Source organism: Zeus faber (assembly GCF_960531495.2).
Source record: "Zeus faber genome assembly, chromosome: 13".
NCBI classification, from domain to species: domain Eukaryota; kingdom Metazoa; phylum Chordata; class Actinopteri; order Zeiformes; family Zeidae; genus Zeus; species Zeus faber.
In genome coordinates, this window is record NC_137198.1 from 26,075,628 (window position 1) to 26,089,096 (window position 13,469).

A 13,469-nucleotide genomic window follows, 5' to 3' on the forward strand; every position below is an offset into this window, starting at 1 on the left:
CCCGGGCGTGTCCACGTATGCTGCCCAAAGTGTGTGCGTGCATGTGTTGTAGTGCTGTGTGCTGTGTGACAAATAAAGATTGTGCTTCTTTGCGCTTTACGTGTGTGTCAGCAGGAATGAGCGAGAGTGCACAGATCCAGGACCCGCTGCCCATGTCTCCCTGCCAGGCCCGGGGCCATCAGACGGCCCTGCACAGGGCTGCCGTAGTGGGCAACAACGATGCTGTGGCTGCCCTGGTCCAGGGAGGCTGCGCCGTGGACCTACAGGACCGGGTAAGCAAATGCCCAGGGTACTCTGGAGATTCTTTTGTGATTATGAATAATAGGTGTTTTTGGTGGCACGGTGAATTGCACTGTTACCTAACAGCAAGAAGGCGCTGGGTTTGATTCCCACCTGGGGTGCTGTTGGCACCGCATTCTGTTGGGTTATCTCCCGATTAGGAGCCTTTCTGTGTGGAATTTGCCTGCTCACATGGGGTTTCCTCCATATAACATTGTAAGAACCCCTCCCTAAAAACATTGTCTGACCAGCGATGGTTGCTGCAGTTGGTCCCTGGGCGTGTGTGTGTTGACCGCCGTATGATGTGTGATGGCTTTTCTGTCGTGAAATTGGAATTTAATTGTAATAACTAGTGGATCAGCGTAACACCTAATGATGAGACCCTTTGGAATAGCACATTCTAATAGCTGGTGGAATGGATAGAGTTCGGAAATCCATATTTATCAACAGGAAGTGATAGTTGTGTAGTTTGAAAAAAAAGTGTAGTTTGCTTACAAAAGTCAAAATACTTATATTGTATGCTGTTAGGTGTTCCGCAGCAGCTGCTTGCTGGAAATCAAAAGGGATTATAAAACGAAGCTTTAAAGGGGTTATCCATAAATCTGTGTTGGGTGGATTACATTACATTCTTACTCACCCCTCCGGAATTCACCCCTCCCCCCTAACATTTTTACCTACAGTGGGGTGCTTGTTTTGTTAATGTTTATCCATATCGACATTTTGCTGACCACAACTAGCTACACTTGCCCGATATTCACATTCTTGCTGGAAAAGGCGGACCCCGCCACTAGCAATGGACGACAGCATATAGAGGAGCACAGGCAGAACTAAACTAAATACATTGAATGTTCCTTATAAAGTGTTATATTTGATCAATAAAGTATCAAATATGGGATTCTTTAACAAAACATTCTCACGGATTACCACTTGAAAAAAAAAGCAAAAAGGTGCTTTTGTAAAGAATTTGTAAAGAATGATGTGCACACATGCACATCCTTGTATAGGAATTATAAACAGTAAGAGTCTTTTTTTTTTGCCGTTTCCAGACATATAATCTTGTCTGCAACAGCACCATAGACCCCGAGGTTCATTTGAACATCATTGACACTTTGTGACCTTAACGTCCCCCCCTAGGACGGCAACACCGCCCTCCATGAGGTGTCCTGGCACGGGTTCTATCAGTGTGTCAAGACGCTGGTCAAGGCGGGGGCCAACGTCCACATCAGGAACAAGGTAGGATGAGCATGACACACGAGGATAGGTGATAACTTGTGCATTGCAAAGCAGAATATAACATTTTTGTTTCTGTTTTTGGACGATTTTGGTTCAGTAAACTCAACATTACCCTCTCGTTCACTGTTTGTCCGCTATGGTCACAGGCCCTTCTGCCCACTTTCCTGTTCAGCAATCCTTAGAAGTGTATATATCTGGCATAGACATATTTAGAGGTTAATCCAAACTTTCCCATGCAAAAATCAATAATTTGAGTAAATGTAGAAAAATGTACCACATCTAATTTGTATTCCTTTTTTAAAAGGCTGCTTATATTTAAATGTCTTATCCTCCCAGGCAGGGAACACAGCCTTACACCTGGCCTGTCAGAACGCTCATGATCAGACGGCCCGGCTCCTCCTGCTGGGCGGCTCCACGCCCGACACCAGGAACAATGTGAGTGCCACTGCGTACCAACCAGCCAATCCAATGAATGAATCCCTCAAATGAACTTTTTTCTTTCTGAATAATATAGCTTAAGATGTATTTACTCAAAGCAATCAATTCTAAACCTAGTTTGAAGGGATACTCCAGCTTTTTGGAAAATGTGCTTCCGGTCTATCTCACCCAGATTCAGACAAGAAGGTCAATAACAGTTTAATCTCTGTGTATCTTGGACCAAGACAGGGACAAATATTTCCCCGAAAACTGGAATATCCCTTTAAGATGGCATTTTTTGTAGTGTTCATGTTTGTTCCCAGGTGGGTGACACCTGTCTACACGTGGCCGCCCGCTACAACAACCTAAGTGTAGCGAAGATCCTCCTGAGTGCACTTTGCTCAGCGACGGAGAAAAACAAGGTAGGGTGGATTTGGCCTCACACGCACACACACGCACGCATGCACGCACACACATACAAACACACACAGTCTAACCTCTGTCTGGAGTGTCCCCAGGTAGGGGACACTGCGCTGCATGTTGCCGCCACACTGAATCATAAGAAGACAGTTCAGCTCCTTCTCGAGGCGGGCACCGATGGAAACGCCCAGAACAATGTACGTTTCACCTCAAGGTTGAGCATTTTAGTGTGTTTACTGTTACTGTGAAAAGAGAAAAAAGAAAGAAAGAAAAATAATACAAATATTAAATATATTTGGACTAAGAAGTGTCCAGAAACCGAACCGTTTGATTTAATTAATCTCTCTCTCTCTGTCTCTCTCTCTCTCTCTCTCTCTCTTTCAGGCGGGTAAGACTGCCCTGGACAAAGCAAGAGACAACAACAACAAAGAAGTGTCTCTTCTCCTGGCCAGAGCTCCGCAGGTGTTTTATAGTGACATGGATGTTTTCTGGAACATCTTTTAAGACCTAAATTTCAATTTCAAAGTCCATATAACATGTAACACTTATTATTGAACACGCTTACCAGTAGGCTATGTGGTTACGTGTCTCTCCAATGACTTCCATTGCTTTTGCAAGCCCAAGTCTCCAACTACTACACAGACAATGAATTCCTGCTTAAAAAAAACTCCCTTTATTGATAATTGACAGCATACATTGTACTACTCAGTAGTTTTTCCCTATTTGTATATGACGTGTTCTTGAATGTTTATTTTCAGGCTATTATATAGTGGGTGGTCTTTTATAAAGCAAAGGCCGCTTCCAATTTTTCTGTAGGTGAATGTATTGTTTTGACCCGTGTGCTGTGCTGTCCAGGTGCATCGCTTCATGAGAGGAAGGACGATAAGGAAAAGGAGGGAACGACTGATAGCCGAGCGCCAGAGCCAGTCTGTTACAAAAGTGGACATACTGCCAAAAAAAGTAGGACATTGCCACGAGGACTACTCAAGAGTAATTCTGTAGAAAGGTGGCTTCCAACCTGGGGTCAAGAGACAACAGGGGTGGTAAAGAACACTCCGTAGAGGCCTTACCTGTTCTGACATTGCCAAAAATATACTTACTCGACTAGTTTATAGAGATAAACATGTATAAATCTGTTTAGAAAATGTGCATATCAGCCATCTCTTCATTCATTGTGATCCTTTATTCTTTCCTTCTTCTTTGGCTTCCTACAGATGCTTACACAGGCGTTCCCCACTCCAATGGAATATAATAGAATAGCTGTATTTTTTAGCATGGAACTTCAAGTGTAGTAGCCAATTAGTGTTCTAAGCTCCCAGCTGTGCCATTTAGTAACCGCGCACAAGGGACTTCTTAGTTTAAAAAGCAAAAGACCCCGCCCTTACGCTCTCAGTCTCAAAGTGATGATTAAAGGGTTGTGTTAAAAGATCCATTATGCATTCTCTTCTCTTGATTGCTCCTTCTAAAGCTTCTCATTGGTCCTTTGCTTTTTTCCAATGACTTTACTATTTCACCACTGGCCCAGCAGGTGGCCAGATTTGGCCGCTGGGTCATCAGTTGTTAGTGGGGTTCAGGTTTGTCGTCAAACTATCCCTTGAATGTAGACCTGTAACTTCTGTTGAGACTGTAGCCGTGGTTGACTTTGATTTGATCCTGTCACACAAGGAGGATGTTACCAAACATGACTTGCCACCTCTTTTACCATCTCCCCTCCACAGGAGAGCGACTCCCTAGTGGACGATGCCCATGGCAGCGAGCCAGCAGTGAATGCAGCACCTGTCCTTAAAATGGGTGTCCACCATCAGCGGCGTCACCACAAGACCACGACCACCACCCTCAGCCCTCATGGCCTGCGGCGAAATATAAGAATCCGAAACACGGTGGGTCAACTGTAAATATCAGCACAGTTTGTTTGATTGTTCAATGCAAGATAAATGTGATTGATAAAAACAACCACAAAACTCTTAAACCTCCTAGGTAATACATTTAATGAGACACTAAAGGTTGTATCAGTCCGATTTGCCATTCTTGGCAAAATGAGCCAATGATTGTTGAACAGAAATCTTAACCCCGTGGTGATATGTAGACTTCTCGTTGCTAGGATTTGAATGAAGATTATTTTGGAAGAGGTAAGGTGGACCTTTTGGAGTTCCACGAAAGGAAGAAGTTGCTTCCCTGTGATGGCGAACTCCCTTCTCTGCAGAATGGCAAAGCCTATCAGCTTTATACTCTGTATCGTGACAGGGAGGGCAACATCAGACAGGTCTGTGACTAATAAAACACATTGACAATATTCAAGTGTTGCTTGCCCTAATCGGAATTTGACACCAGTTCCAGACTCTTTAAGAAGAAGAATCGCTTTATTTTCCAAGTACATTCATTTATACACAGAATTTGTCCTCTGTATTTAAACCAACGAAACTATTGGGAGAAATGGGCTGCCATAGTCTAGTAGGCACCCAGGGACCAATGCCTCATCTTGAGTGTCCAGCTACTTGGTTTGTATTTGTCTTACATATGGAGCCGGCAGCAGTGCTAATAAACTAGAAATTGAATAATTTCCCTGCAAGATTAATTAAAGCATAAAGACATCCAAACAATCAAACCCAACAATTGACTTCTCTCCCATCTGGATGTTTGATGTGTGTTCTATGGACTGATGGGTGGCGGTGGCTCTCACCAGGCTCTAGCAAACGGTTGCCACTGTAAGCCCGTCATCAAGAAGTTGGAGGGCCAGCTTCAAGCCACGCAGGAGGAGATGAGGACCCACATCCTGAATGTACAGGAGCAGGTCAACTTCCGTCTGGGCAGGATGGACCGCAGGAACAGACATCAGGTGTGGGCTTCTCTCAATGTCCTCCATTTCTTGCCATTCTAAATATTGACAGTTTAGGGAACCCAACCCAGTTTACTCAGAGAAGAAAATTATGAATACGAATTACGAAGTGTACCATTTACATTTACCTGGAGAAAATCTAGCATTCCTTACTTTAATCCTACAGTATGTCTGGTTTCCACATGGTCCAGATCAAGGTCATGGACTTGCTGAATGAAGAGAGAATGGTGGCCGAGAGGGAGGACATGATTCAGAGAATAGACCAGAGGGTGACCCAGGGCAGAGAGGAGGTGCAGAGAAGCCAGGTATAAACCTCACGAGCAGCCATTGTTTGTACAGTATATTCTCCTCTGCTTCGAGGTAGGAGTTTGAGGTGGATGCAGGTCTTGAAGAGAGCTGTTTTTTTGCTCAGTGCACACTTTAAATTCCTCATGATAATCAGGGCATAAATGTGTGAATATCTGAAGGCCCTCCTCGAGAAGATGCTGATCATCTCTATTATCTAGAGGTGGACATTTCAGGCTTAGAAAGTAAGTCCTCTCAGCAAATCACCACCACTAAAAATATACCACCAATGAGTGAAGTCAGTGGCTCAGTGGCAGGACTTTTACCTTCTGAGTCTGGAATTATGCCCTTCTGAGCTTACTGTCCTCCATCTCAAGCAGGCTGAGGTAAGCCATGACCTGAAGAAGTGGTGCATGTCCCAAATACGGGACACAGACCACCGAATCCCGGCCCGCTTGGAGTACTACAAACTTCTCTCATCGCCGTCCGTGGACCAGTCTCTTGCCAACGGGGACCTGGAATCCCTCCCCCTGCTGTCGCTGGTGCCCGGAGACAGCAATAACTCCTTGGCAACTTATGTCAATGTTTTGCCCATCCCGTCCGCATACAATGTGGTGGGCACAGAAAAAGAGCAGACCCCCGGGAGCAAGTGCTTTGAAGTCAAAGTGGAGCGGTCACCAGGTGCGTCCACACATTTAGAATACAGGAAGAGGAAGATATTAGACATTTGTGTGGTAAAATATCCACTTTAATTGCTGTGATTATTAGAAACTGCTTGAGTCAACCCTGATGAAACCACCGCCAGGGTATCATGAGATAATGAAATGTTTTCCGTCATGTCCCTAGCACAACAAAAGGAAAAAAGGTTAAGTTGTACCCATTTTCCCAGTTCCTTGGGCGATGAGAAATGCTTCTCTTTACATAGATGAAGGTCTTTTTGTGCAGGTAGACCAAACAAAAGTTTAGTTTGTACCAAAAAACATAGCCTTGACAAAACAAAGCTATTGGCCACTGCTTAGGCTCATACAGACATTTAAATAACAGTAGGTTTTAAAATCGCACAGGTGCACAGAATGGAATAATGGAAAGATGGAATGCAGTTCTGTTTGATTTACAACTCTGTGTCAGTGTACCTGAATGTGCTTGAAGAAGTATCTTAAGCCAAGAACAAATATCAGGTTCAGTGTTATTTTTCGTTGCGTAGCATTGCGAGTTCAGCTGCAGCAGCTGCAGCAAAACAATTAAAAGGTCTGCTGAAAGCCTGAAAGAGAAAAAGGATTACAACAGATGGCATTCAAAGGCACATTAGACCGATGGACGGAGTTGAAAGATCATCACAGACACAAACAAATGAATACATTATTTGCGCAAATTTTATGGGAGTTGTGAGGAATTTCAGTGAAACCAACAAAACAGTTGTGTCCTGTGACCTGAGGAAACCCAAAGTTACCAGACGATCCAATGCGGCTTTAATGGATCTGCATTGGCTACATTTTTGATCATACGATCTAAAATCATCCAAAGATTTGTATCGATGTTTTTTAAATAAAGTTTCACCCCTCACCCGTCTTCTCCAGACGACTACGAGAACACGGCCCGGTATCCCCTGCCTGCCAGCTGCAGCTCAGGGCCGCTGGTCAGCTCTGCTGACACCTACTGGCAGCCTCCGGGAGTGAAGGCCAACTCGGCGCCAGCAGCCATGGTGGACGTGGGCAGGCAGAGCTCCCCCAGCAACTTCAGCGTGAGCCCATCCACCGGCAGCGACCGAGAGTCCCAGCAGAGCCCGAACCAGCCCCATGGACAGAGCTACGGCTGGCTTCGCCGGAGAAAGCTCCAGGAGCGCATGCTGGCCCACAGGCAAGCGGCGGGGCCAGGCGATGGGACCAGGACGCTGGAGTTCTTTATTGACCGCCCCCCCGAACCCACCTTCTCACAGGAGAGGAGCAACCTCCATGCTGTGGAGGTAACCAAGGAACCAAAGAATCTGTCTGGCCTGATTACATATATTCTTCTCTATTGACAGATTAAAGAGGTAAAAAAAATAGGTAAGGAAGAACCAGTAGGCTTAAAAATGCCCCTGATTCATCTGGTGTGCTGTCATAAAGTTTGCCATCATAGAGGCCGATGCATCTTTGACCACACAATTCAGTCAATTTGTGATCCAAACCAATTCGATGATAGTGACGCGATATCGCTCTCATCCCCCCCCCATCAAGGTGACTCAGCGTTTTTTCGAGACGGTGTCCGCCCAGCTGGAGCGCTGGTACGACAGGAAGATTCAGGAGGCCAGGAGGCAGGCGGAGCAGCGGGCGGAGCAGGACCGAGAGCAGCTCCTGCAGAGGATCACCGGCCTGGAGGAGGAGCTCCAGAGACTGAGGGCCAACGATCACACTGGCCACCAACAGTAACTGCAGGCATATGCAGAGGGAGTGGTGGAGGGTGCCAGAGCACCCGCCCCTTTACCCCCTGGTGTCTGTGAAGGCCTTTTTATCAGGCGCGGTTTTTTTGGTTTGTTTGTTTTTAAGCGCGAATGGGCATCTAGATTTTGTTAGGGACAGCTGTATTATATACAGACAAAAAGAGCGGAATCAGAGGAGCGTTTTTTGGGTTTTCTTTGTTTTTTCAAAATCCAAATATCAATTGTTAACTTCAGATAAAAAAAATATATTATATATAAATATATAAATATTACAGCCAAATAATAGCCATATTTAAGCAGGCCTGACAATGGTGCTGTGTGGTTTTAGTGGGTAAAAAGGGGACAATAACTCCTTTCCAGACAAAAATAATTATAATCACGGCAGGAAAATAACGTGGCTTCTATAATGTTTTCATGAGTCGCGTTTTCCGGAATAAATTACTTTATTTAGCCAGTAGGAAAAATGAGAAGAGGAAGTCCAGGCGACCAGAAGGGAGCAGATTTATTTTCGGGGCAAGATATGAATATTCATGATGTACGTGTTCTGAACGCATCCTCATTGGTCGAGTCCAAACAAGTCTTAATTGGTGGAATTGGTGTCGGAAGCTCACGTCACGACTGTTGTGGCAAAGAAACTGATGGATAGAATACATATATGGGTTGCTAAAATTCGACAGGTTATGCTGGATGTGACGGCCGCACCACCTGCCGCACGGTGTCCACAATCAGTCCTAAAAATAAATAAACCCTTAATTTGAGCAATCTACCTACGTCCCTTGTGCCGAACTGTTTGCTCCCTGACACTGGAAATGGCATTTTAAAATCTTGTTCCATGTGCCCATTTTTTCTTTGACTTTGAGCACCTGCCCGTCTTAAGGTCTCTGCACAGACCTGAGTGACGGTGACAGTAACAGTGACAGGCTAGTGCTAGCTCCAGAGTGTCATCTGCAACAACTGCAACTACAACAACCACAACCACAACAACCACAACTACATCAAAAACAACAATGACAACAACCACAACTCCATCAACAACCACAATGACAGCAACCACAACCACAAAAACAACAACGACAACAACCACAACCATAACAACAACCACAACAACAACAATGTCAACAATGACAACAACAGCAACAACCACAACAACCACCACAACAACAACGTCCACGACAACAACAACAACAACCACCACAACAACAGCTACCACAGCAACAACAACAACAACAACAACAACAAAAAATGACAACAATAAAGGAAAGAGAGAATGAAAGAGAGGGTAGGTAGAAAGATGTAGAAGGTCTCGCTCTCTGTCTCTCGGCCCAGAGCACATGTGCCAGTCTGTGGAGAATGAGATTCCCAGAGCAAGAGTAGTGCACTATGGATCCACAAAGATCAATAAATCACTAATGATTTAGTGTCAGTAGCAATCCCACTCCCTCCTTTTGAGTTTTTCTTTTGCGTGTTTGTATGTTACTATTAAACCTGAGTCATTCATATTGTACCAGAAATGCCGGTGTAAACCTTGGATGATATATTAAATGGTATTAAATGCAGTGGTTACGGAAGTTTTTTTATTCATTCATCCTCCCGTCAACTCCTTAAACTGCTCATTAAAGCGCTGTTAAATGTTCAATCCGATCCAACCTGTTTACAATATGTATTTTCTTTGTGTGAAGTGAAAAGAAACTCCATACTTGACTTTCCAGACGTCAATGTGATTACTGTACTAGCTTTAACGCGTAAAATAGTACAGATATTGAAAATCGGTTGGTGCAAGTGTTTGAATATCCAGATGCTCTATCGTTAACCCCCTTTTTGCTTCTGACATTTAACTTTGAATATGCTTGAGAAATTAAATTCTCGCCTTCATTATGCGTTTACAGTGAGCCTACATATTAGCTGAGCGGTTAGCCAGCTCTCGCTCTGGTGAGTAAAACTTGACACACCTTTAATACCTCAGAGGACACTTGAAATTTATTATACTTAACATCGTAATACACGAAAAGTGAATGCAGCTTCGGGCAGAGACGAAGGAATCTAATATTTTTTGACCCCATTCACTTGACTTGACTGGAACTGCTCAGACTGTAACCCCTTTTCTGGTCGGGAACAAAATAATCTATAGTGATTATGGAGTCAGTATAGTCTACAGAGCTCATGGATACTGCAGTATTTGCTGATCCTTAGCTTTGAATTAGTTTCTCCAAAATGTCAAAACATTAAGCCAGGTTTATACTTGCCCCAAGCACGAGGGCGTGAGTCAGCGTGCGATGCAAATAATGTCACCAGGGGGTGGCGCCGTGGCGCGTGGGGACCTGCGCGACGTCGCACACCTCCAAGATTTTGTTATCTTGCCGAGAGGGGCGTTCCATGGAAATGCATTGGAAGTGATGGGAGATCAGCATGTTACGGTTTTATTTCTAATATGTTGGACAACATTGATTCGTAGCACAAGTCAGATGTGAAATTTAAAGTCTACCGATTCGTTTTTGACACAGAGACAAAATAATATATGCTAACAGCTCATTCAGGTTAAAGTTTGGTTTACAAATAAAACGTCACCCAAGGGACGTTTTCAGGGACCTCCGGCACAGAGACACAGATGATGCGGTTTCAGACACAGTTTATTGTCGAGAGAAGGCTAAGTGAAATAAGCCCATGAGCAGATGGACACATGTCATGACAGGGGCTCCTCTCCTGAGTGTGTGTGTGGATGGGGGTTTTACCTGTTGCTCGTTAGACCAACCAACGAGCAACAGGTATACAGCCTCACTGATCCTGGGCCCCAATTGTAATTGTAAATGTACATTTTGTATTGGTATTTACAGTATGTGCAGTTTCTGTTGAGAAAATCTTGCAATGAGGGAGAACAATTAAACATTGTGACTTGGAAATGCTGAGCAGGACATACAGTGACTTTGACCCTCCTCTCCTGTCTTTGCATGGAACAACCACCATGAACAGCAATCGCTCCTCGGCACAAGCTCCGATTCTGTGCGTGCAGCCATGTTTGCGTGCTGCGTCGCGCTCTTCTTCGTTTACTACTTCTTGCTTCACACGGTACTTTCTCTCTACTGCCACCCGTGGTTTCTGAGAATCCTGCAACAGACAATGTGCCAGTTCGCGCGCCCTGCCCACACAACGGTATAACCATGGCTTTAGTAACCAAGGGCAATGAAATACTCCTGTAGTGTCTTAACAATGTCCAGAAGACAGCCCCTGAAGGATCTTCTGTCTCGGTATCTTTTAAAGTGAAATAAAAAATGCTTCATGAAAGTATACTTCCAGAAGCTCTGCAAATGACCCTCTCACACACACACACACACACACACACACACACACACACACAGACACACACACACACACACACACACTCAGTGAATGAATTTAAACACCCATGGCACCTTAGCGGAGAGGTACACCCATCTAGGCCTCAGTTTTCACAAAGGTTGAAATGCTTTTATTCCATCTGCTTGAGTAGTCAACAGCAAGATGAGCAAAGGGGCTCGCTTGGTTGTTATCGCTCCCAAAGCTGGAGATTACAAATTGTGTGTGTGTGTGTGTGTGTGTGTGTGTGTGTGTGCGCGTGCGTGCGTGTGTGCGTGTGTGTGTGTACGTATTGAGTCATGGCAGGGGTGTCAACAAATCGGCGGGACGGACGAAACGCTGTTTGTCTGGCGCGGCTGTCAGTCGGCTGTTGCCACTGAGCACTTGATGAACCAGCCCGTTGCGTAACCCTGTGATCCTGCTGTGAAATCTGACAGTTGGCTTCCATCATCGCAACGGCAGGGGCTTCTGAAGGGAAAATCAAATCAATGGGCCATTGACTCTGTCAGCGAGTGATGGAAACCTAATTAAAGGCCTTCGGGCCACGGCTGGTCATTTTATGCAGGCGTGGCCCCACTCGGCTTCTCAAATCCGTGCAGTCCCATACGCTGTTACATTGCTTTCCTGGTTCTATAACGGGCCATTTTGTGGATTCTGACTTCTTTAGCTAGTAGGTGGACTTTTATGTTCTCCAGATTCACTGGCTGCTTTGACAAAAGGCGCCGTTGGTTCATTATTACTTATCTTTATTTATGCAAAGGTTCAAAGAGTCAATTTAATTAAGCCATGCAACACTGGCTTTTAGTTGGGACCTTTTGGACTTTTCGTTTCTTGATTTGAGGACAACAGCTGATCCGATCCCCCCACCCCCCAACCCCCGACCAGCGGCCTGGCAGGGCTAGTCGAGTAGGCCTTACAAATTCAACTGACACCCACGTTAATAGTATGAAGTATGGTCTGGTTTTCAATTAAAACTTTTAAATGAAAATTTTTGATTCCAGCAATTCTATGAATACATTCAGTCGATGAAGTTGTTCATTTTAACTACGTTGTCCAGTCATGACTTCACATAGAACAACAATAAGGCCTTGAGCAAGCTACATCAAAGCTCAAGGGAATGAAGGAATGGGATTTTTTTTCATCGATATCGTGCATGATGTTGATCGCTATTTCACCTACAATGTTAAACACATAAATAACAATGGTGAATGGTAGACAGTAACAAATCCATGCGACTGCACCTCTGCTACCGCCCACTCCATTCCGGAACACCACAAACAAGAAAGCCAAAAAAAAACAAAAACATTGTTCAGTGAGTTACTAGGTGGGGGCCATGATTCATCGAACTGGCCACAGTCTGCTTCAGATATCGCACAGATATCGATTAATGCTTACATAAGTCAGAATTGAACCCTCAATATATGCCATCGTCCCCAATTAGTGAGGTCACATCTGGAATGTAAATAGGGTACCAAAGGGCGTCCATTATGAGGAAGGCAAACAATAAAACATACCCCCCCCCCCCCCGTCCCATTGGCGTTGACGATATCAATAACCGTTGGAAGGCCCACGCCGGTTTGTAGCTTGGTGTTTTCCGCACCATGAGGAGGGATGGGGGAGGGGTGAATTGGAGGGGGTGGTGGGAGGGCTTACCAGTTGCCCAGGCAAGATGCGCCATGGGGCATTGTCCCGTCGGGAGGCGATCGATGCTTACATCCTGTGAACTCTGCATGCAACGCCACAGCAGGGCACTCGCGCCACTCAACGCAGCCAGATCGCACACAAAGGGAAAGAAACAAAGAGAGAGACACAGACACTAAGAGAGAGAGAGAGTGAGAGAGAGAGAGAGAGAGAGTTAGTTATGGGGATTTGTTTCGGGGGACTGGCGCAAAGGGGAATGTAACCTCCAAAAGTTCTCCATGGGGTAATCGGGGCATGCGGTTTGCTGTTTCTGGGACGCTTCTGTAAGCGTAAACATGGTTCAGTACAACAAGAGGCTGAGAGACAACCCACACCACTGAGTTGTAAGTGCTGTGCTTATGTTTGTGCTTGTGTATGTGCTTGTTTGTTGGGTGGAGTTCACTGTTACGTTATGCATGCTCGCAACCCACTAGCCTTAATAAAACACACAATAGTACAGTAATTCTTCTTGATAATGTTAAAAATGATGACCCACAAAGGATGTTGTGTAGTAGATAAATCTTTCTCCATCGTTCTGTTACTTGTGGTCTATGGACGTTTATCCTTACA

The 13,469-nt window shown here is 44.9% G+C and overlaps 1 protein-coding gene across 1 annotated transcript; it reads left to right on the forward strand.

Moving 5' to 3' along the window:
• Positions 1 to 116: 116 nt before the first annotated feature.
• Positions 117 to 7,878, forward strand: ankrd6a (ankyrin repeat domain 6a; the record flags this gene model as incomplete). The annotated part of the gene is made up of 14 exons (XM_080012080.1): positions 117 to 272; positions 1,414 to 1,512; positions 1,849 to 1,947; positions 2,253 to 2,351; positions 2,448 to 2,546; positions 2,734 to 2,811; positions 3,205 to 3,309; positions 4,068 to 4,229; positions 4,553 to 4,612; positions 5,033 to 5,185; positions 5,377 to 5,490; positions 5,851 to 6,151; positions 7,048 to 7,433; positions 7,687 to 7,878. 14 exons carry the CDS (start codon positions 117 to 119, stop codon positions 7,876 to 7,878), a joined length of 2,103 nt encoding a protein of 700 aa, XP_079868206.1.
• Between the last annotated feature and the right edge of the window lie 5,591 nt (positions 7,879 to 13,469).